Here is a 23,755-nt window from a genome sequence, read left to right on the forward strand (position 1 = left end):
AGGAATACTTCAAACATTTTGAAAAATACAGTTATTCAGTTTCTAGCTGAGAGTTAGGTAAGAAGAAATCCATGTCTGTGTGTGTCTAGGAAGCTAGAGCCACAAGGCAAATAGCTTAGCTTAGCATTTAGACCAAAAGCTAACCTGGTTCTGAGCCGAATTTACATATCAATTAATACTCAATTAGTCAGTAAAAACTACATTAAAAATATTACTTAAGTAAAAATATATAGCTAAGAATGAGCATACAAATAGGCTACACTTCAGATGGCCCATTTCAGAATAATATTAGTTAAATTAGTTAATGTGTGAACATAAACTACTTTATATAGGCTACTGCTGGTAGGCTATAGCTTAATCAATAAAAATATGTCATAATGTATTAGTTGATTTACATTTTAGTCTGTAAAGTAATGTTGTCAAATAAATGTAGTGGAGTACAAAAGTATAATATTGACTTCCAAAATGTAGTAAAAGTAAAGTAGCATCAACACTCTACCTAAGACGAAAACATGAAATTGGGGCTAACATTTGTAAATTTGCATTTGTGTATACTTTACAATAATCAATATGTTTACAATGAATTTAATATTGTATTTATCATACTCAAAATGTATATCATATTACATTTTTATACTCAATTTTGATATTCTGATTAGTTTTTACTGATTGCTACTAGCATAACACACCCGAATCTCCGTCGACTGTGAAGTTGCATTATGGGTAATGTAGTCGCCGGATTTTGCCAACGAAACAAATTACGTTGAATACAAATATGATATATCTGGTTCTGCGGCATCAAATTTGATACTTTTTAATGTGCAATCTTTGATCGAGGTAAGCTACTTTTACAGTATTGATACTTCTACTTGAGTGCAGGACTTCACAGTACTTGTTTCCAGCCGCTGCTGGTGATGTCAGACAGCGGCTGGGTCATATGAAGGTCAGCAGCAGCGGAGGAGGTTCACCGGGAGTTCACTCGCATACATTAGGTAACACCATCGCTCGCTCTGACATAACTAGTATGAAGCAGGTTGAGTTGAGACATTCGTCAATAAAGAAGAAGAGATAAGAGGAAAGAAGTCCTGGGACTAACTTTGTTATGCTAAACAGCCGCCAGATCTCGATGTGTTCTCTGCTGCAACATGCAAACACTTTCTGGCCGTCTTTGGGAAATAGAGGTCCGCTCCAGAGCGCGCACACGCCCCTTTGAATGCAACACAGGCATGTTTTACTGTTAAAACAACGTTTGCATCAAACTCAAAACAGAGAGAAAAAACCCACCCTGCTGTGAGGGATTGCACATGCGGACAACAGAGCTCCAACAATCTCCACACGGACGTCGCTGAGACTCAAACCAGATCATGTTTGACTATGTGGAATTTCAAGCTTTCGGTCCCGGAGAAATCATGGACTTGTACACTTCTACAACCAACCCTGCATCGTGCATGCTGCAGGAGCAGGACCAGGATTTGGCAGCCTTCTTCCCCGAACTGATCGAGGGGGACTGGCAGCAACACCGGTGCTCGCAATGTAGGTGGAAGCTGATGTTGAAATTTGAATAAGTGATGTTTTGGTGAATATATGGCCTAATATAGAAAATGTCATCTTATTATCGAGTCCATTTCAGAAACCATATTTTTTTTTGCTAAACACGATTATATGTTTACTAACCAATACGTCAATATGTATAAGCCCTGCATCTACTAATTTTCCAATTATTTTTCAAGTGATTATGTGACTGTAGTTTGGTATTTACATTAAAGGTCAGGTGTTGTGCTAACATAAGATAACATAAGATAGAACTGTATTTATCCTGAGAGAAATGGTTGTGCAGCAGTTGCAGTACAAAGCGTGCAAATATAAAGCAGTAACAATGAAGTGCAAACCCAAAACATACACAGTACCAACAACTATTAACAGTTATATGGATCATGAAATAAAAATGTTGAATGTTGCTGAGGATCAGTCTTGCTGGGCTGCAGGTAGATATGTATGTTTAATAATAATTTCACCTATTGGAATAACATTCAATACATTAGTGTGCAATGATAGGTAAATAGGTTTAGATAATATAGACATACAGATAGAAATTAATCCAGTGCATTGTTGGGACTTTTCCAAATGCTGGTTCAATCAATCAGTCTCTCAAACTTAATTTATAAGGCACCTTTCATACAGTATTCAAAGTGCACACTTTTAGAATAATGCACACAACAATAAAATGATGACAATGAATCAATTAAACAAATAAAATAGATCTTAAAGACAGACAAATAGACAAAAGATGATAACAAATGAATTACATAACAGGGGGAAAAAAATCATTTTGGAGCATGAATTAAAAAAAATAGTTATATAAAGAAATAAAGGCACAATTTATCTAAACAAACACAATTCTAATCAAAATGCAGGCTAAATAAGCTAGGTAGGTATTAAGTTTACTTTTCTAGATATCAGCTGACAAACAGGTTGGTGGAAGACCATGAAGTGCTTTAAAAAACACATAAGTTAACATGCATCCATAACACATAATGAAGATACAGTAGAAACACAGTTGTAATAATATAAAATATGTCTTTATCGGTGAAGTTATAACTGTTGACAAATAATGTACACTTATAAACATATAAAACTGTCCTTATACTCGTTTACAGCTACATTAAAGTGAGTTACAACCATTTATTAATAGTTTAAAGTTAAAGTTAAACAGTATATATACTGTGATGCTTTTTATGAGGAGTTTCCTCTCGCAGTAGTAAACTCAGCAGTAAACAGGGTGCTGTGCACAGAGCAGCTCATGACAGTGTGGTGGTCTGTGTTTGGGACTGGGCCGGTCAGTTTTGGGTCAATTCGAGTTCACTGGACGGTCACCGGCTCAGGAGGTCAGAGGAGAGCCAGACTGTTGCCAGTAGCGGAAGAACTTCTCATTTCCTTTACTTAAGTAGAAGTACAAGTACAACAAATGTAACAACAAAAACATTACAAGTAAAAGTACCTACATTCCAAAATAATAGGACAGAAGTAAAAGGTTCGGGTTCTGCATGAAAACAGAAACTGTTCCTGAGATATTATTACATGTGACATCATTAGAATTTGATTTATTGCTACAAAAATGTGCATTTATTTATTGTGCTCTTTATGCTTTAATGCTCCAGTGCTTTTGTGAGATATTAGATCATTTTACCTCTTTGGGCCTCTTAAACTTACAGACTGTTTCTGCTTTTACGTCTCAAAATACAAAAGGACTCACTGAGAGTATTTTTAACCAGGAATAGATAAAAGCAAGTTAGGATTTTGTTTTTCAACAAATTATATTTATAAGTTTAAAGGTTTATACGGAAATGTCAGTGCAAAACAAATTATAAATATATAAGATGAATTAAATAAGCTGCAACAATTTGTTGATTAAATTGATTTGTTGAATTGAAAGAAAATCTATCTGAAATGTATACTCTTTTTAAAAACCGATTCATCCGTTTCAAGCAGAAATACCCCAAAATTAGCTGTTTTTTGAGCTTCTCGAACATGAAGATTTTAAGCCTTTTTTGTCATATATGACAGCAAATGAAATGTCTGTGGGTTTTGGATTATTGGTTTGACAAAACAAGCAATTTGAAAATGTCTTTTTGGGCTCTTGGGTTTTATTCTGAGCATTTTTCACTACTTTTTGACATTTTATACATTCAAAATCTTTTTTTAAATTGTTAATTAGTTGCTGCAACAGAAAATGCTTGTATTGATTATGGACTTTTGTATTTAGCAAGAAGCATAATGAAGTTTATCATAAAAAAGAACCTCTTTCTTAACATCAGTCAATCAACCACAAATATTTAGCAGTATGTAGCATCTACATCTTATTCAGAGCTTTCACTGGCGTTGCCTTTTAAACTTATCTCCTTATCTTTCGGGCTACAAAATATTTTACACCTTTAACATTTTTGTAGATTGAAATGTTTGACTCACACAATGCATTGTCACGTCCATCAAATAACACCACCTAAATTGGGATGGGGGCAACCTCTTTCTCCCTCCCCCCGACCAAATTACTTACACCGCCCCGCCACACACACTCTCTGTTTCTTCTCCCTCCCTCTCATCAGTCAGCTGGGCTTGTGGCATGCTCCTGCATTGTTTTGTGTTGGGAAGGCGCTCGGGCTGATGGGGGTGTCCTCGATTGACCCGCTGATTCCAGGTTCAATCAGAGGCCACGAGTTTGAGGGGATGTAGATGAGCAATTTTTCTCGTTTCGTCCCCCTTTTCAAAACGGCTTTCTTCGTTTTCTGTCAGCGTCGGAGCAGTGGAGGTGATCAGAGAGCCAGCGGGGAGGCTGAGCGAGCCCCACAGACTGGAGCAACCCTCCTCTCGAAAGTGGTTTTAAAGTGGGAGGATTGTTATGAAATTATACATTCAACTGGAAAACTTGAGGTTGAAGCTGTGCTACAATAGGTGCAGCTGTGTAAAGTCTGCATTGAATACATTTTCAAAGGACATAAAATACTTTACTTGGCCAGTCTGGGATGTTTCAAGGAAATCACATTCCAGCTTTTTCTGCACAGACCACCCACTCTTTTATTTTTGTGACAATTTGGGTTTAATCTATAGCTTTGATTTGAATAGTTCCTGAAGGACAAGTGCAGATACTGTATGTAACTCACATTTGGGCAAGCTGATCGATATGTGATTAAGTGGAGGAAGCATTTCTCTTCAAATAAAGTCTGTCTGATAAAAGCTCTCTGATAAGATGGATGAAGCTTTACATGAAAGTCCTGCCCAGTGAGAAGAGAACAGTAAGTCATTCTTTGAGATCATGACTTGACTTTACTCTGAAATCTCATAGCAGCTTTATAAAAAGTAACCGTCTGAGCATTTAATCTCCGCCTCTGTAGGGATGACTCAACTTTAAGAATGTTTTTCCCCACTTGATAATGTCCATATGTTCACATTATCTTCCTATAAATATTTAACTTAATAGAGGCCCTTACTAGTTGTGTAATCTCGGCACAAAGCCTGCTTTTTAGAAGTAAAACAGAAAGTCTAAAACCCCCTTTGGAGCTCCCTGTGGCTGTAATACTTAATACAAACATGATCACTGACTTGTATTGATGCTTTTGATCTAACAGGCTTTGGATTGACACTTACTCATCTGATTTATTCATTCGTATTATGATCGGTAATCTATAATTATGATAATCTATCATTATTATTTTCCTTGTCTTCCTCATTGAGGTTTAATGGGAAAAATATTTTTTTAGAACCGTACCTGTATTTTGGCTAAATGTAAAACAATTCACTGAAAACATACATGAAATGCCATGGGGCCACATGCTCAGCAGTTTAATGCAATATGCCCTTTACATTATATTATGAAACATCTTGTCAGAAAGCTAATAGAGTGTCCACAATCACAAGGGGTCAATCTTCTGGGAATGTGAATTTACTCAGTCAATTTCATGACAATGTGATTTAGATTGGCTGTTTCAGTGGAACCTTTGACGTAGAGAAAAGGTCTTACGGCAAAATCAAAGTGCGGGCTGCCATGCAATTTCTATGGAAAGCTGCGGCCATTTTGATTCTGTCGCCAAGTGGGACCAAACTAAAAGTTTGGAATAGTAAACAAATTCCTGTGACTCCTGTAACATGTTGACTTATGCTACAAAGAATGTATTCCCGCTGAACACACGAACATGAACAAACCTCCCGGCCACAGAGAAATGTAAATATTGCGGCGAGCCGAACTTCGCTGCTCCCCGTTGTGAAGTCAACGTTAGGGTCACTAAACCATGAAGGTTCGTCCCCTGCAGTAAATGAATGAAATCCCATGTAGTTCTGCTGCCTCACTTAGGTTGGTATTGTTGCCTCTTCTGAACTATAAGGCAAACTACTTCAAATGATCTGTTGCACATATAGACGGTACATATTTAACTTGAACAGGTTTGAACATTTGATTTCTTCAGAATGAAAGTTAAAGTTTTGAATAAAAAGTGACCTTATAATAATTAATTGTCGATAAAAGAGACATATTAGGCCACACTAATATTAATAGTATTATACTTTTGTAGCTTCATTTGAAAACCTCAATAGAGGCTTTGAATGGGGGAAAATAATAGCATTCAGTACAACTCTATCCAAAACCCAAAGATATTCTATTTACTATCATGCCGCTGTCATGAAATTAAGTGCTTATTCAGATTTCTTTGGAAAGCAAAGCCCCAAATGTTTAGACTTATAGGTTGCAGCATGTCACATTCTCCCTGCTGTGCTTTTTTATGAGTGTTGTTTGGTGTCATATTGTGTTTGCAGCCGTTGGAAGCCAGAGCTCCAGCTCCAGCTCAGACGACCTGTTCGCCAGCCCTGCCTCCCCACCGCCGCCTCCTCGCACTTACAAGCCCTGTTTTGTTTGTCAAGACAAGTCTTCAGGCTACCACTATGGCGTCAGCGCCTGCGAGGGCTGCAAGGTAACATATCAGGCCTGTGGTCCGCTTTACATCCATCTTCAATGACAAAGAAAAATCCCAGTATTCTCATTTTGTAAATGTGTCATGCTCTAAAAAAGGAAGATGTCTCATTTTGGGATGAAACCTTTTAATTGACTCCAGCTCCAAAGCTCACAAGTAAATATGTTTATTATGGTAACTCCATTTTTAGAGCATGTTTATTATGTTCAGTCACATTATAGTGGCCCCACACTAAAGGATAATGGGGTAGATTTTGGGTCCGATTAATCCCTACTGACAATCACTGTGTTCTGGTTCAAATTTGAGCAGATTATCTGACCAAATGATCCTGCAGTGTGAGGGAGTTCACACACATAATCTTAATTTACCGACTGGATCAGGAGTCTCCCCAATTTGAAATCCTGTAGTGTGAAAGGAATAGCGATGTTTTATTGAGCAGAAACCCGTAAAGCCAATGAGAGTGAACTGACCATGAAGTGTCACCAACCAGATGTTGTGTACTTTTTTTGTTTTGTTTAAGATTATTTTTTGTATGCCTTACTTTGATAGTGATACTTGATAGAGACAGGAAATGTGGGAAAAGAGAGTAGGGGAATGGCATACAGCAAACAGTCTGGCCAGCCGGGAATCAAACTGGCGACTCGCTGCTCAGAGCATGCACCCTAACCACCCCAGATGTTGCGTACTTGTACCTTGCTAACATTAGCTAACGTGCTAGTAAACCATACTAATGTGCTAATGAGCCAAGCTAACGTTGACGAAAATTGTAAAAGTTGTGGATAACATGTCTGTGTCTGTGCCTTCTTTCATCCCTAACCAAACACAAAACATTTACTCGGTTACAGTTCTGTAACGTGGTGATTACGACAGGAATAGCTAACGTTAGCATTAGCTTAAGTTTTCTTTAACTTTTTTAAATCACGCTTGGTCTCGCAACTTTCTGTGAAGTCCCTGGAATCACCACTCTGAAATCGTGTGCACAAGGCAGTTATTAGTTGCTATATTTGCTCTGAGAAAACATCAACATCACTACAGGGCCTGAACTTTGTCCAGTTTGTGTGTGATTCCAGATTTGTATTTGTGTTTTTTGTAGATGTTTCTACCCCACAGTTTGTTTTTTAACAACATTTAAGCTTTCGTCCAGGACATTTTTGTAGAATCAAACTGAGTTTCTGCTGAAAGTCAAACTATTTAAATGCAGAATGCCCGATTCAAAAGTATATTACACATAACAGCAGTGTTATTGTCAAAACACATGACTGGACCCTGCTATTATTCCCAATTCAATTGAGAGATTATTTTAATACACAGACTAACAATAAAAGTCTGTTTGAGGTTTCTTCACATCTGTCATTTTTGTAAACATTAAAGTAAAAAAGTCCTATATTTTACTGAATGCCATAATGATGATTTTCAACAACAGTCAATATCTGAACATCTACTTGATGGATTGGCCCAACATTTTGTATTGACATTCAAGGTTCCCACATGATGTGTTCTAATGACTTTGGTGATAAGAAGTCAATATCTTATTGCATAGGCTATTACATTTATATTATACAGGATCTTTCTTGTGGTGTTCTGTCACATTAGTCACATTTTATTGCTGTAGTTGTAGAACCATAACACCAATACCACTTCAAACTCTCAAGAGTATAAAGGTAAATATACCTGTTTACATTGTCGAAGCCGATTGGGTCTTGGCGTTAAGTAAGGCAGCATTATTTTCATCTGCTTACTTAAATTGTTAAAATATTCTCTTTATTCTCCTGTTGCCTCTGCAGGGCTTCTTCCGCCGTAGCGTGCAGAAAAACATGGTGTACACCTGCCACCGAGACAGAAACTGCATCATCAACAAGATCACCAGGAACCGCTGTCAGTACTGTCGACTCCAGAGGTGCTTTGCAGCGGGAATGTCCAAGGAGTGTAAGTGTCTGATCCACCCTGACTCAGCAGGAGACATCGTCCTCGTCTCCCTTTCATGCTGAAAACACAGAGGATTTATCTTCTCTTACAACATGTGAATAGAGGAAATGATTCCTTCAAGGACAGGGTAGATAGTAGATAGCGGACAATGGATAGTAGATGCCTATGATCAGAGAGGGGAAGATAATAGAGGTGACTGAAAGGTTAGTCAGGCACAAATGTAAATGATCAACTCAGGTTTATTTTTTTACAGAAGCAGTTACATGTTACATAACTGGTTCATGTGCAAGAAATGCATATTTATACTGTAGAAAGCACTATAGTGATGGTCTGAATACACAGCTTTGATGTGGGAACTTAACAACAGATACTTCTGATTCTCTTTTTATCAATCCAGCTGTCAACACATATCGTATTTTACTTTTAGTTACTCGTGTAAATAGTCATCCGTCTCTTCAAAGTGATAAATATCTGTTTTCAGAGGTTGTGCGATGTCTTGATTAACTTCCTTTAAATAAAAATGTTTTTCAGTTCACCTAGATTTTGAGATATACACCCAAGAGAGCATAATCCCCCACCAATCCTTCAGTGGGATTTACTCATCAAAATCTCTCAAAACACTTTCAACTCTGATTGTCCAGCCGCCAAAATCTAGATGAGAGAAATAAATTAATGCCAGAATTAATCGGGCTGATTAATGCCAATCGGAGATAATCGGAATCGGCCGATGCCTGCGCTCACAATCATTTATTTATAATACTATTTCACTGAGCCAACACCAGGGAAGGCCACTACACTACTATTCTCTTTAAGTTTGGTCACGTGCTGTAAGGGATGCTGCAATTTGCTGAGAAATGCTCATGTTAACCAAAACGTGATTTATTTTTCATTCAAGTTCAAATTAGCAGTTTTGTTTTTACAAAGGTTAGTTTGTTAACTACCTGTGGACATTTATTGTTGATCCCTTTTTTTTATTTACGCTGCAGAAAGAGTTTTTTAATGTCACCATAATTTATTACTCTTTTTTTTTTGTTTGTTTTTTTTAAAGACCTTCAACTTCCCCCAACCTTTTTTAAACTTGCGCGCTTGTGTGGACCCACGAAAGAGCAACAGCTAAGAGTAACCAAACATGTCGACTCTACATCTTCATGTATCTGTAAGTTTAATTCAGTTTAACATCCTGCATAGTGTTCATTTTACAAATGCTCGGCTTAGTAGGTTGTAAGTGATACCTGTGAGAATCTGGCTTGCCACTCCATATGTTTTATTCTTGTCTAAAATTCTTGTCCTCGTCTTATTTCTAAAGATTTCTCAATATTACACTAGAACCCTGCCCCATAGATAGCTCCTTATTCCAACCAGTCTCACTGAGAAAGATTATGATGTCGTTGCCTCACTCATAGCCCGGAGATGTATTCTGTTACAGTGGAAAATCCCAAATCCAACTTCTACATTCTGGTTAAAGGATTTAATGTCTTTTCAGTCGTTAAAAAAGGTTAAAAATATTCATTTTATATGCAGATTTATACAAAAGATGGCAGCCTGTTATATCATATGTAAATAATCTTAACTCTCTGGAACCCAACTGATTAGAAATGCATTTGTTCCTTAAAGTAAGTTCCTTGAGCATCCATCATGTTTTACTTACAACACTCTGGAGTTTTTGGTAATTGGCACAGGATTCGGAGACAAGCCTACGCAGCGGCCACGCAGCTCAATTTTCAAATGACTCATTGAGAAGCACTCAGGGGACTCGAGCTCCAGCAGTGAAACAGAGTAATCGACCTAGATAACAGAGTGTGTGTTATGTGGAAGAAGGCAAGGATAGGGCAGCAGCGAAGGATCCACCCATCCACATGTTCTTGTTGTTGCTGCTCCACACTCACACACACACACACACACACACACACACACACACACACACACACACACACACACACACACACACACTCACACATTACATAAATGCATCACATGTAGCAGGCAGGTGGATGCTATGTAACTGCTTTCTGGCCACTTTAGTGAATCAGTCTGTGTGTAATATGATCGCACTCGGAGTGTTTACACAATGACGACTGAATGTAGGGCATCCAGAGATGGGGAGGGGGAGGTGGTGAGGAAGGCAGAGAGGGAGGTGTTGCGTAATCCTGAGCTCCTCCGACGTGCGTGTAGCTGCCTGAGCCAAGTCATTGGGACGCGCTGAAACGTGTTGACAGCGTGAGCGAAGTGATTATGAAAGACTAACCTGGTTAGGCTGCGCTAGCCTGCTTCACATGCTCCCTGGAGAAAATCCACACAGCTTACTGCCAGCTGATTTTTTTATTGGAAACCAGAGAATGAGATCCACTGAAAATGTTTTAACCAAATTAATCCTTGTCCTATTTACAAATTCCACTAAATTCCTGTCTGGCTGGACTACTATGCTCTCTACTACTACTAAAAGAGGACAATAGGTCCCATTGACTATGTAAATGATTAGTAATCTTATTAGTTGATCAACAGAAAAAAAGGCCAAATATTTTTTAAATCAATTAATTGTTTAAGTAATTTTTCAGCCTCTCAAATCTGGAGTTTTCCTGCTTTTCTCAGTTTTTTTTATCATATTAAACTGAATATCTTTGGGTTTCGGACTGACAAAACAGGACATTTAAATAATAATACATTTTATTTATCAAAGACGCTTTACAGGTACATATAACATTATAAATTACATTCAGAAAAACAGGACATCAAGATTTAAAATACATACAAGTAATTACACATTAAAAGCAGATCTGAAGAGGTGGGTTTTGATTTATGGGATTTGAACATGGTGAGATCGGTACAGTCATGGATATGTTTGGGGAGTAAGTTCCAGAGGGAGGGGGGCGGTGATGGAGAAGGCTCTGTCACCCCAGGTCCGGAGCTTGGTCCTTTGTGGCAGGGACAGGAGGTTGGCGTCAGAGGAACGGAGGGTGCGAGAAGGAGTGTGGTGATGGAGCAGGCCGGTGATGTAGGAGGGGGCTTTATTGTGGAGGGCTTTGTAGGTTAGGAGGAGGATTTTAAAATGGATGCGTTGGGGGACTGGGAGTCAGTGGAGGTTCTGCAGGACGGGGGTGATGTGGTCACGTGAGCCGGTGTGGGTGAGGAGACGGGCGGCAGAGTTTTGGATGTGTTGAAGTTTATTGATGAGTTTGGATGGTGAGCCGTAGAGGAAGCTGTTGCAGTAGTCGAGTCTGGATGAGATGAAGGCGTGGATGAGGGGTTCGGCAGCAGGGAAGGAAAGTGATGGGCGGAGACAAGCTATATTTCTTTGATGAAAAAAGGCAGTTTTGGTGATCTGATTAATGTGATTATTGAAGGTGAGGTTGCTGTCGAAAATGACTCCCAAGGTTTCGGATGTGTGGGGAGGGAGACAGCGTGGAGTTATCAATGTTAAGGGAGAAGTTATTGTTGTTTTTGCTGAGGGATTTAAAGACATCACTTTTGACATTTTTCACCATTTTACAGACCAAACGATTAATGCAGACAAAAATCAAAAGATTAATTAATGAATCGTTAGTTGCAGCCCGACTAAAAGAGTGAGGAAGAGTATGGATCTAAAAGTTTAACTAACATTGGAATTCTCCTCACTTTTTATGTAAGGAAATATATAAACTATAATGATATTGCTGCTATTGTGAAATGTTTTTCTCATTTTTCAAAAAAGATAAGTATCTTGTACTTTCAAAATGAAAGGCTGAAGTGTCTTGGAAAGGCTTGTAAAGCAAGTCAACGACGAAGTACCATCGTTAGAACCTTTTTTTAATTCCTTTTAGTTATTACCCAAACATCTTATAACCTGCGTCAACCTTTTCCTCAGCAGTGAGAAACGACAGAAACAGCAGGAAGGGGAAGAAGGAGGCGGTGAAGATGACCATCATGGAGACGTACGAGCTGACGGCGGAGCTCGGCTTGATCGTGGAGAAGATCTGCAAAGCTCACAGAGAGACCTTCCCCTCTCTTTGCCAGCTGGGAAAATACACCACAGTGAGTCACGACATGAGAGCTAACAGTTAGAATAATGTTCCTCTAAAGAGAGAAACATAATTTGCAGAGGGGAAAAGATCAAAGCTATCCTCTCAGTCCAGTGCTTCATTTGATTTAGATTTGCATTATATGGTTAATATTTTAAGGATGGCAAGAATTTAAACATATATTTCCATTGTGGCTGCCAGAAGAGGGTAAAACACAACAGGAAATATATGTGGAAGTTGGTAAATCATCCAAAAACGTGCCACATTTATCTTATTATTTAAACATTGCTGTGTCTCTCTGGGAACCATCACCTTATCGTGGTGGAGAGGTTTGTGTGTCCTTATGAACCTGAGAGCTGTGTTGTCTGGAGCCTAGTGCTCCTGGTAGGGTCTCCCAAGGCAAATTGGTCTCAGGCGAGGGGCCAGACTAAGAATGGTTCAAAAACGACTTCATGAAAGAAAGGGAAAGGAAAGGAGAGACCCTGCCCGGAGGAAGCCCGGGGCCCCCGTCTGGAGCCAGGCCCAGAGGGAGGGCCTGACGTCCCCAGATTGGGGGCATCTGGGGATGTGGAACGTCACCTCTCTGTGGGGGAAGGAGCCGGAACTAGTGCGGGAGGTGGATCGCTACCAGTTGGATCTGGTGGGGCTTACCTCCACGCACAGTCTTGGCTCTGGAACCGTACTCCTGGATAGGGGTTGGACTCTATTCTTCTCCGGAGTTGCTCAAGGTGTGAGGCGTCGGGCCGGGGTGGGGATACTCACTAGCCCCCGGCTGAGCGCCGCTACGTTGGAGTTTATCCCGGTGGACGAGAGGGTCGCCTCCCTACGCCTTCGAGTTATGGGTGGGAAAACTCTGACTGTTGTTTGTGCCTATGCCCCAAACCGCAGTTCTGAGTATTCGGCCTTCTTGGAGACCCTTCTTGGAGCCCTGCAGGGAGCTCCAGTAGGGGACTCCGTAGTCTTGCTGGGAGACTTCAACGCACACGTGGGAAACGATGGAGACACCTGGAGAGGCGTGATTGGGAGGAAGGGCCTCCCTGATCTAAACCCGAACGGTCGTTTGTTGTTGGACTTCTGTGCTAGTCATGGAATGGCCATAACAAACACCATGTTCGAACATAAGGATGCTCATAAGTGCACGTGGTACCAGAGCACCCTAGGCCAAAGGTCAATGATCGATTTCGTAATCGTATCATCTGATCTGAGGCCGCATGTTTTGGACACTCGGGTGAAGAGAGGGGCGGAGCTGTCGACTGATCACCATCTGGTGGTGAGTTGGATCAAGGGGTGGGGGAAGACTCTGGACAGACCTGGTAAACCCAAACGGGTAGTGCGGGTGAACTGGGAACGTCTGGAGGAAGCCCCTGTCCTGGGGATCTTTAACTCACACCTCCGGCGGAGCTTTTCAGCTATCCCTGTGGAGGTTGGGGGCATTGAACCTGAGTGGGCGATGTTCAAAACCTCTATTGCTGAAGCTGCGGTGATGAGCTGTGGTCTCAAGGTCTTAGGTGCCTCAAGGGGCGGTAACCCTCGAACACCGTGGTGGACCCCGGTGGTCAGGGAAGCCGTCCGACTGAAGAAGGAGTCCTTCCGGGTTATGTTATCCGGGAGGACTCCGGAAACAGTTGCAGGGTATCGAAGGACTAGAAGGGCGGCAGCTTCTGCCGTGTCAGAGGCAAAGCAGTGGGTGTGGGAGAAGTTCGGAGAAACTATGGAGAAGGACTTTCGGTCGGCACCAAGGTGCTTCTGGAAAACCATCCGGCACCTCAGGAGGGGGAAACGAGGAACCATCCAAGCTGTGTACAGCAAGGGTGGGACCCTGCTGACTTCAACTGAGAAGGTTATCGGCCGCTGGAAGGAGCACTTTGAGGAACTCCTGAATCCGACTAACACGCCCTCTATGGTTGAGGCAGAGCTGGAAGCTGATGGGGGATCATCGTCAATTTCCCTGATGGAAGTCACTGAGGTAGTCAAACAACTCCACAGTGGCAAAGCCGCAGGGGTTGATGAGATCCGTCCAGAAATGCTGAAGGCTTTGGGTGTTGAGGGGCTGTCTTGGTTGACACGCCTCGTCAACATTGCGTGGAAGTCTGGGACAGTGCCTAGGGGTTGGCAGACCGGGGTGGTGGTTCCCCTATTTAAAAAGGGGGACCAGAGAGTGTGTGCCAACTACAGGGGTATCACACTTCTCAGCCTCCCTGGTAAAGTCTACTCCAAGGTACTGGAAAGGAGGTTTCGGCCGGTAGTCGAACCTCTGATTGAAGAGGAACAATGCGGATTCCGTCCTGGTCGTGGAACAACAGACCAACTCTTTACTCTTGCAAGGATCCTGGAGGGGGCCTGGGAGTACGCCCATCCGGTCTACATGTGTTTTGTGGATCTGGAGAAGGCGTATGACCGGGTCCCCCGGGTGATACTGTGGGAGGTGCTGCGGGAGTATGGGGTGAGGGGGTCACTTTTGAGGGCCATCCAATCCCTGTACGCCCAAAGCGAGAGTTGTGTCCGGATACTCGGCAGTAAGTCGGACTCGTTTCCCGTGAATGTTGGCCTCCGACAGGGCTGCGCTTTATCACCAATCCTGTTCGTGATTTTGATGGATAGGATATCGAGGCGTAGTCGTGGAGGAGAGGGGTTGCAGTTCGGTGACCTGAGGATCTCATCGCTGCTCTTTGCAGATGATGTGGTCCTTATGGCCTCATCGGTCTGTGACCTTCAACAGTCACTGGATCGGTTCGCAGCCGAGTGTGCAGCGGTTGGGATGAGGATCAGCACCTCCAAATCTGAGGCCATGGCTCTCAGCAGGAAACTGGTGGATTGCCTACTCCGGGTAGGGAATGAGCCATTACCCCAAGTGAAGGAGTTCAAGTACCTCGGGGTCTTGTTCGCGAGTGAGGGGACAATGGAGCGAGAGATTGGCCGGAGAATCGGAGCAGCGGGGGCGGTATTACAGTCACTTTACCGCACCGTTGTGACGAAAAGAGAGCTGAGCCAGAAGGCAAAGCTCTCAATATACCGGTCGATCTTCGTTCCTACCCTCACCTATGGTCATGAAGGCTGGGTCATGACCGAAAGAACGAGATCACGGGTACAAGCGGCCGAAATGGGTTTTCTCAGACGGGTGGCTGGCGTCTCCCTTAGAGATAGGGTGAGAAGCTCAGCCATCCGTGAGAGACTCGGAGTAGAGCCGCTGCTCCTTTACGTTGAAAGGAGCCAGTTGAGGTGGTTCGGGCATCTAGTAAGGATGCCACCTGGGCGCCTCCCTAGGGAGGTGTTCCAGGCACGTCCAGCTGGGAGGAGACCCCGGGGAAGACCCAGGACTCGGTGGAGAGATTATATCTCCTCACTGGCCTGGGAACGCCTCAGGATCCCCCAGTCGGAGCTGGAGGATGTGGCCCGGAGAAGGGAAGATTGGGGTTCCTTACTGGAGCTGCTGCCCCCGCGACCCGATCCCGGATAAGCGGTAGACGATGGATGGATGGATGGATGTGTAAGGCGGGTTATAAATGTACAAAAGAGGACTTTTCCAGCCTCTGGCACGGTAGAAGCAAAAGAAGTATAAGGTTGTAGAGTTGTTTCCCATGAGCTTAAAGCCTTATGGGATAAGGCAGAAATATTGACTGTGATCCGTAACTAAGATAGTTAATATATCTGGGGGCAGGAGCATTTAAAGCGCTACACATGTAGTTATTATTCACTGTTTGGAATCATAAAATGAATCTGTAATCATAAGCCTTAGCGATCAGCAAAGCTGGGATAACAAATCAATTTATGTGGGATTACATGATTTAATAATATGAAATTGTAAAAACAGTGTACTCAGCAGATTAATGTTCAAATATGAGCAGGCTCCCATACGGTAGGTTCTGTTTGCTCAAGGGGAAACTATCATGCCTATACATGAGACATTTCAAGAAATATTCATTAATATTCATGAACACTTTATTCTGTAATTACATTTGAAAAAATAATATCATTTGGTACTAATTCTAGAGCAAATACAGACGAGGGAAAGATCTTAGTTAGGATTTAGAATTTGATTTCCAGATGAATTTCCTTGAAGGAGTTTAAACCCAAGTAAATTTTTAATTTATTATTGGAAACTTTTTACTTCATATATGTTGAATTTATTTCCTCCCTGTAGACAAATTTCACATGTGTGCATGTTTAGCAGCACTCACTAAAATATGCTAGTAATTAATCAGAATTAATTCATTTGAAATGTGCTTATTGAACATTGTTGGGATATTTACTAAAGATTTGACCCACTTTAGTTGCATAACAGTCAAATTCTGTTTGATGCAATATGTATTCTAAAGCATTCCTGTTTGAGAACTATTTGCTTTTCTTCTACAACAAACACACAATGTCCATGCAAACTGTGTCACGTGTATCACAAACAGGAATAACTTCTCGTCCCTTCAAGACAAAAGGCAAAACCTCCCCAGAGTTGCACAACACAGAAATCCAACTGGCATAATGAGTCTGGGCGTGCCCTTTTCACAAATAAATGAATGTTTTTCACATCACATGTTTGTGGTTTGACAATTGAGCAGACGTGAGAGGCGACTGGAGGTGAAAGTACAGAAGGGACAATAAACTTGACATACTGTATGTTTTTCTATTTAAGTCATCAGGAGACTTTTAAAAATGTTAACATCGCTAAAATAAATCCCTCAAAAAGATCTATTATTTTAAATACTTTCTGTAGAGGCCATATCTTTGTTCTCCATTGATTTTTAACGTTTTAAAAAGATGAAATCCTCAAGTCAAGACTTTTTCAAGAATATTTTGATCCACTCTAAAAAACGTTAGTGAAAAGCTTTGCCTTGCTGTTGGTCGTGTGCAATGATTTGGTCTTAATTTTGGGATATCTGTGTTTTTAAAGCTGCTATAATTAATACATTTTATATTAACTATGGATCAAATTACTATGCTTGTCTAAAAGGTTTCGCTCGTAGTGCCACACAGTGAATTATCACCTGACTGATTGTTTGGTTTTATTTTTGGGCAGCTGTTTTCAGAGAGAATAAACAAAAGTCCCCTCTATGTTACCGATCCAGCACCAAACAGCAGACAGACAAAGTAAGTGACTAGCTAGTAAACACAGTGGAGCATTTATCAACTATAGTAAAGCCAGATATGTCCAGGAGTTGACGGGGGAAAAAAACAGAGCTAGAAAAAACAAACTCACATTCATCACGTCTCCAAAAACTCAGCTCCAAATGAATGCTAATTGTATTCACCATATGAACTCTAGAAGGTGACAATATGTCGGTGTTTTGGCCCCCACGTGGTCGGAAAAATCAATAAATGCAGTTGAAAGTAAACATGGCTGCTGTTGTTGCCAAAGTTAGTTCATCATTGTGTAGTAATTTACTCAACTGCAGATGTATTTAAAATGTCTGCACACCATTATCCCACAATGAAAGCGGTTCATTCGGATTTATATTTCTAATCACTTCATGTCTTTTTAACGTCTTTAACATCGCTTTCTAAATCCTGCATTCTCATGAACTTAAACATCTCTTAAACAACAAACATGTTCTTCGTCTTTTCTCCTCAATCCAGAACTCCAGCTCCGACCACAGGATCCAGCTGGACCTCGGGCTGTGGGACAAGTTCAGCGAACTCGCCACCAAGTGCATCATCAAGGTGGTGGAGTTCGCCAAGCGAGTGCCTGGATTCACCGGCCTGACCATCGCTGACCAGATCACTCTGCTCAAAACTGCCTGCCTGGACATCCTGGTACGTCTCCTTAAAAAAAAGTAGCGTTCTATAACAGTAAGCTCAACATCATATTATTTTATCTGCACCCACACAAGATTTCCTTAGACTCAATGACTTCAATTACAAAGTACACAACATTGCAATTATCTAACAATTACATATTAAGCGCACGTGTACACACACACACACACACACACACACACACACACACACACACACACACACACACACACACAGCTCCTACTGCGGTTCACACCTTCTGTGGATTGTGACTAACGGCATCAACTGACATTCATGCCAAACACAAACTGACAGCAGCCCTCAGAGTTTGTCACATCGTCCTTATCCTCCCTCCATGGATCACTGCCAGGTCTGTCTGTCATCGTCACCACCATGGCCTGATCATTTACTCCGATGACACCAGGGGAGTACCATGTACCATCAAAAGCTTTGTTGAGTTTCATTAACACATTTTTCCCTGATGAGGCTTTCTGGAACTTTTGTTTGCCAGGTGCTCCTTGTTTGGTCTTCATGTTCGTCCCTCCCTCCCCGGCACCGAGCACCACCGTAAACCCAGAATATGTTACACTGCAATAAAACCACAAACGGTCCAGTGGGCCGTGCATGCTTTCCTGATTTGTATTTAAGGTTATTTAGGCTGTTAGGTGCATTCTTAAAGAATGTTTTACTTCTGTTTGAGTGAAACAGGAATGTACATTACTAATATATTACAGAATATACTAAATAAATAAATATAAAAGCCTGGTTCTCCTTCTGTGGAGTTTTAAAAAGTCTTGACAATTACATAAATAAATGACAGATTATTTCAAACGGATTGAGAAAGAGAGTATTTCTCATGGCTCTTCAATTCTGGCAAAAATACAATTTACAAAATAATGAGATGCAGAAGGACACTTGGGTGCAAAGATGGCTGGTGGTAATTTGAATGTTTTATTTCCTGCAGCTTCTTCTGTCCCAGATCCCCACTGTAACATATGTTATGTTTCATTATGGGAATCAATGCATCATGACCTGATACTTGTTCCACAAATACACATTTATAAAATCTGTCTAACTTCTATCCTCTCACTTTTCTTCCTCATCCAGATCCTGAGGATTTGCACTCGCTACACTCCTGGCCAGGACACAATGACGTTCTCCGACGGGCTGACCCTAACCCGCACTCAGATCCACAACGCCGGATTCGGACCACTGACAGATCAGGTCTTCACATTTGCCGGCCAGCTGCTGCCACTGCAGATGGACGACACAGAGAGCGGCCTCCTCAGCGCCATCTGTCTCGTCTCTGGAGGTGCTGAAGCTCCGCAGAAAATACAACCTAACTTTTGTAGAAGAAAAGTGATACATGTAAGCTATGAACTATTTGTTTAACATGCTAAATATTTACTTCTGTCTAAACAGACCGACAGGATCTGGAAGAGCCGTCCAAAGTGGAGGTTCTGCAGGAGCCGCTGCTGGAGGCCCTGAAGATTTACTCCCGCAAACGGCGGCCCAGCATGCCCCTCATGTTCCCCAAAGCCCTCATGAAGATCACTGACCTGCGCAGCATCAGCGCCAAAGGTCAGAGAGCAAAGCCCTGCTAATGTGTAATTCTCCATAAAGTCCTTCCTTTATCACAAATAATTTCAATGATATCATAACTTCTATAACTCGAAGACGATTTGGGTAAATTTACAGTATTTGATTTTATACTAACTGGCTGATTATTGGCATTTATAATTATGTCACTTTCTGGCAAATGAAAAAGACGGCGGCGTGGCACTAAATCAACGTGATTAAAATAATATTGTGTTTGTTTATAAACAAAGCCGCTAGTGACCGTTTGCAATCTACTGCCGAGCCAAGGCAGCTGACATTATGAGGGACATTTAATTTCAGTAGAGGTGTGAGGGTGGAAGATGCACACGGGTGGGTTTATTTACTGTTAAAGAATGTGTGTTTTGAGGTGACGAGACATGGCAGAGTTACTCTCAAAGAACACTCAACGTGTAAACACGTCTTGGCCGGTTGCTTAGTCAAGTGCGACGCACAGTGGGGAAATTCGGCATACCAGTCCAGTTGTAAAAAGAATATGTCCATTTCTACAGGAGCTGAGAGGGTGGTGACTCTGAAGATGGAGATCCCGGGCTCCATGCCACCTCTGATCGAGGAGATGCTGGAAGATCTGGAGAAAAACTCTGAGGAGAGCAGAGAGGAGGCAAATAGCAGCCAGCACACACACAGCGTCTCCTCACAGTGCATGACTTCCTTCTCTGGAGTCGCTCAAAGAACATTGGCTCCCGTTTTCCCTCCCAGAGAAAACGCTAACAATATAAACTAAAGATGAAGTGCAGAGGGTTACTAGTGTCTTACCTCAGTTTCACAGATTGGTTGGCAAACACGCCACTTGTGTTTGTCTGAAGAAGAGATTCAGTTGTTACACTAACGACTAAGCTGATGAATGAAGAGCTCATTTCTGCTTCAAAGGGGGAGAAAGATGATGCAGTAATGTTTTAACTTGTATCACAATTTCATTTTTTTTAACCCGTCCGGGCAGACTCCTCGTAACCACTGGGAATCAGGCTGGTTTCTACTATATTTATATTTGCATGAGATATCACATGGATTAATTTTTACCTCATTTAATAACAACGCCTTTTGGCTTTAGTGTAGCAAACTTAGTAAACATATGGGTTTAAAACGTCTGCTGGTTGGTTGTAACAATTTATTGATTTCCAATGTGTGTAAAATGAAACCTCTGGACTCACTGTTTAAACATATTTGGAGAAAAAGAGCAGATTTGTCTGCACAAAAGGGAAAAGTGTAAAAGCAAAAATGTGATGACGCTTTTACTCGTAAAGATAAATGTTCATAACTGGCATTAACAAAAATCACAAATGTATATAACTGATATAACTTTATAAAGGAAAATAGTAAGTACAGAAAGCTGCTTAGCTTTGAACAACAGAAAAGAAAACAAATATACGGTGGCCCTGAGAGCACAATTCTGCAAAACAATAAAACACATGCAAATAGACACAAGACTCAGCAGTTTGTGGGTTATGAAGTTATTGAAGTCGGCTTTATTTAGTTGCCTTATTTCAACAGTGTGGTGACATGATTTAGATAGTATTGCAGATATCTGTTGTTAACCTAGCGTTAGCCTTTTTCATGTTATTATAATATATATATATATCATGCTATCACTGTGATGAATAGCCGACTTCAATAACTTCATAAACCAGAAATGGCAACAACAAGCGCGGCGTGTCCCAGTCGTGTGCTTCACTTTTTAGTGTCCTCTGGAAACAGTGTGTGTTGTGTTGTTAGCTTCTTGCAGCGCTTTCGCTAAATCCTGCGCAATTAATATTTTTGTGTCGTCAAATTGGTAAAGATGTTTCTTCATTTGCACGTGTTTTCCTAATTTGCAGTGCATTGATCTCTCAGAGACACTGTACACACTACATAATGACTTCGAAACTTGGAAGTGAACAAAACGATTCAAATCAGCAAAATGATTGTCGCACAACGCTAGTTTTCTGTAAAATGCGATACATTGCATTGTGGGATTGTTTGCAATCGTTCCACTGAGGCATGTTATTTGAGAGCAATATTTAATGCACTCATTTTACACTTAGAGTTCAGATACTCAAACAAAATGGCGGATGGTAAATGTAGAGCACTGTAAACACTGGTTGCCTTGCGACCTCACAGTGACTTCAGGAAGTCACTGAGCTCAGTCAAGACATAATCCCGCACGTAACCCCTCGTAACACCACAAATAGTTGTTTTTACACCTCGATTTTGTACAAATATTTTAAACAAACAAAGAACAAACAAGACATTAACTAGTGAGCTTTAGAGGTGCTAATAAGTGGATTTCGGTACCGTTGGACAGTCTTTATGCTAAACTAAGCTAACCGGTGTCTGGCTCCAGCTTAATTTTTTACCATGCAGACAAGGGAGTGGTGCTAAATCCACTCAAACAACTTTCAGCAACAATGCAAATATATGTATTTTCCAAAATATATAAATACTCCTTCTAAGAGCTCGTCGCTCAATGGGTCTCAGTGTTCAGAGTCGAACTTCCTGGAGCCGTTGTAGTACATTTTGCTGGACATTGTTTTACAGTACCAAATATAGGTACACTGTAAGTAAGCTAATTTACCACTTTATTCTTTCACACATATTCTAAATGCAACATTTTAATCCCAGATGACACATCTGCAGTTTTTTTTTGATACTTCATTTGATGAGTTCTGTATAAACATGTTTTTTACAAACTTTTGTTTTTCCTTTAACGAAAAGAGGTTTTTGAAATGCATCAGTGTTTGATATCGTCTTATCACAGATAGCCGTGAATAAAATACTCTGTACTGTAGAAATAATACTAATAAAAGAAAACTTGCAACTCGAGGAAAAGGATAAGTTGAAGCTACATATACAGCGGTATTGTGTCATTGTTGGCAAAGCATATGGGAATTATATATATATAAAACGCAAATGACATTTGTTCCTAAAGAAATGTACATTCCATGAAAAAGAAGGATGTTGTTTAAGTGTATAATATATCTACTGTAAGTAACAAAGCAAGCAGCCTGTTTACTGTAAGAACTCATGTGCCTACTCTAAATGTGCCAACATCTGCCATATCTGGGAATTTGACATACTTGGTCAACATAACCTGGAACATTTCATCAGATTTCATGATGTTTTTGTCGGTCTATTAAAGTCTTGTGTACTTTTCACTGAAGCTTCTAGTTTTTGTCATTTCTGAGGCGACTCAGTGTTACATGTTTCATCTTTTGGAGCTGTGAGGTTGTTTGAGCTCAGCTCGACTTCTTTCAAAAGCCAGGGTCATACTGCCCCCTGTGGTCCCTGTAAGGAAACTGCACTGCAGCCCAGTTAATAGTCAAAATGATTTATCTGTTCAGTGCTAAATAAATTCCAGATTTATAGAATAGGAATCTAAATTGTAATACTGCTTGGTTAGCGGATTACTTGAGTCTTTCCACATATTTCAAAATCCTTTTTCTAATATCTAAAATGTCACGAGGATGGACAGTTTCTTTCAGTTAACATCGGACAAGAATTACTCAGATCTTTTACTTAAGTAAAAGTAGCAATACCACACTGTTGGTACTCAATTACAAATAAAGGTTCTGCATTCAATTCAGTAGTAAAAATAGACTTAAAGCACCAAAAGTACATTTATTCATTATGCGGAATAACCATTTCAAAATAATGTATGTTATCTTATTGTAATATAATACTGATTCATAATGTGTATGTTGCAGCTGGTAAAGTGGAGCTCATTTTGACGGCTCGTGGATTTCCCCTCGGACATCAATTAAGTCTGGTCTTAACCTGTAATAATAAATAATAATGTATTTGTTGATTACATTTTGCATCATTAGTCAAAAACTCAAAATCGAATATATGTAGTGGAGTATAAGTATAATGTTAAAGCAGTGGTTCACAACCGTTTTGACTTGTGGTTCCTTACAAAAAAGCATAGTTTAATTGGTGAGTTGTTTGCAGTTCCACCAATAAACTTAGAACTTCACAGATGGTTGCATAATCTAACATTTTGCATACAAAAGCAAAGATAAGTAAAAAGTATAAAATATGTGAACAGATTTGTGTATC

At 40.8% G+C, this 23,755-nt stretch overlaps 1 protein-coding gene across 3 annotated transcripts; it reads left to right on the forward strand.

The window, feature by feature from the left end:
• The first annotated feature begins 744 nt into the window (after nucleotides 1-744).
• LOC115021399 (retinoic acid receptor beta-like) lies at nucleotides 745-22,854 on the forward strand. 3 transcript variants are annotated; one of them, XM_029451837.1, is made up of 8 exons: nucleotides 745-1,533; nucleotides 6,304-6,458; nucleotides 8,243-8,384; nucleotides 12,226-12,392; nucleotides 17,948-18,124; nucleotides 19,214-19,418; nucleotides 19,529-19,687; nucleotides 20,215-22,854. In XM_029451837.1, the coding sequence occupies exons 1-8, from the start codon at nucleotides 1,365-1,367 to the stop codon at nucleotides 20,445-20,447; spliced, it is 1,407 nt and encodes a 468-aa protein (XP_029307697.1). In that variant the 5' UTR covers nucleotides 745-1,364; the 3' UTR covers nucleotides 20,448-22,854. The 3 variants fall into 3 exon arrangements, with proteins under 3 accessions (XP_029307697.1, XP_029307698.1, XP_029307699.1); XM_029451838.1 differs by having other exon boundaries at nucleotides 12,229-12,392; XM_029451839.1 differs by lacking the exon at nucleotides 745-1,533 and adding an exon at nucleotides 5,818-5,845.
• Nucleotides 22,855-23,755: the final 901 nt, after the last annotated feature.

The sequence above is a fragment of the Cottoperca gobio genome, chromosome 16 (assembly GCF_900634415.1).
Source record: "Cottoperca gobio chromosome 16, fCotGob3.1, whole genome shotgun sequence".
In the NCBI taxonomy this organism is placed as follows: Eukaryota; Metazoa; Chordata; class Actinopteri; order Perciformes; family Bovichtidae; genus Cottoperca; species Cottoperca gobio.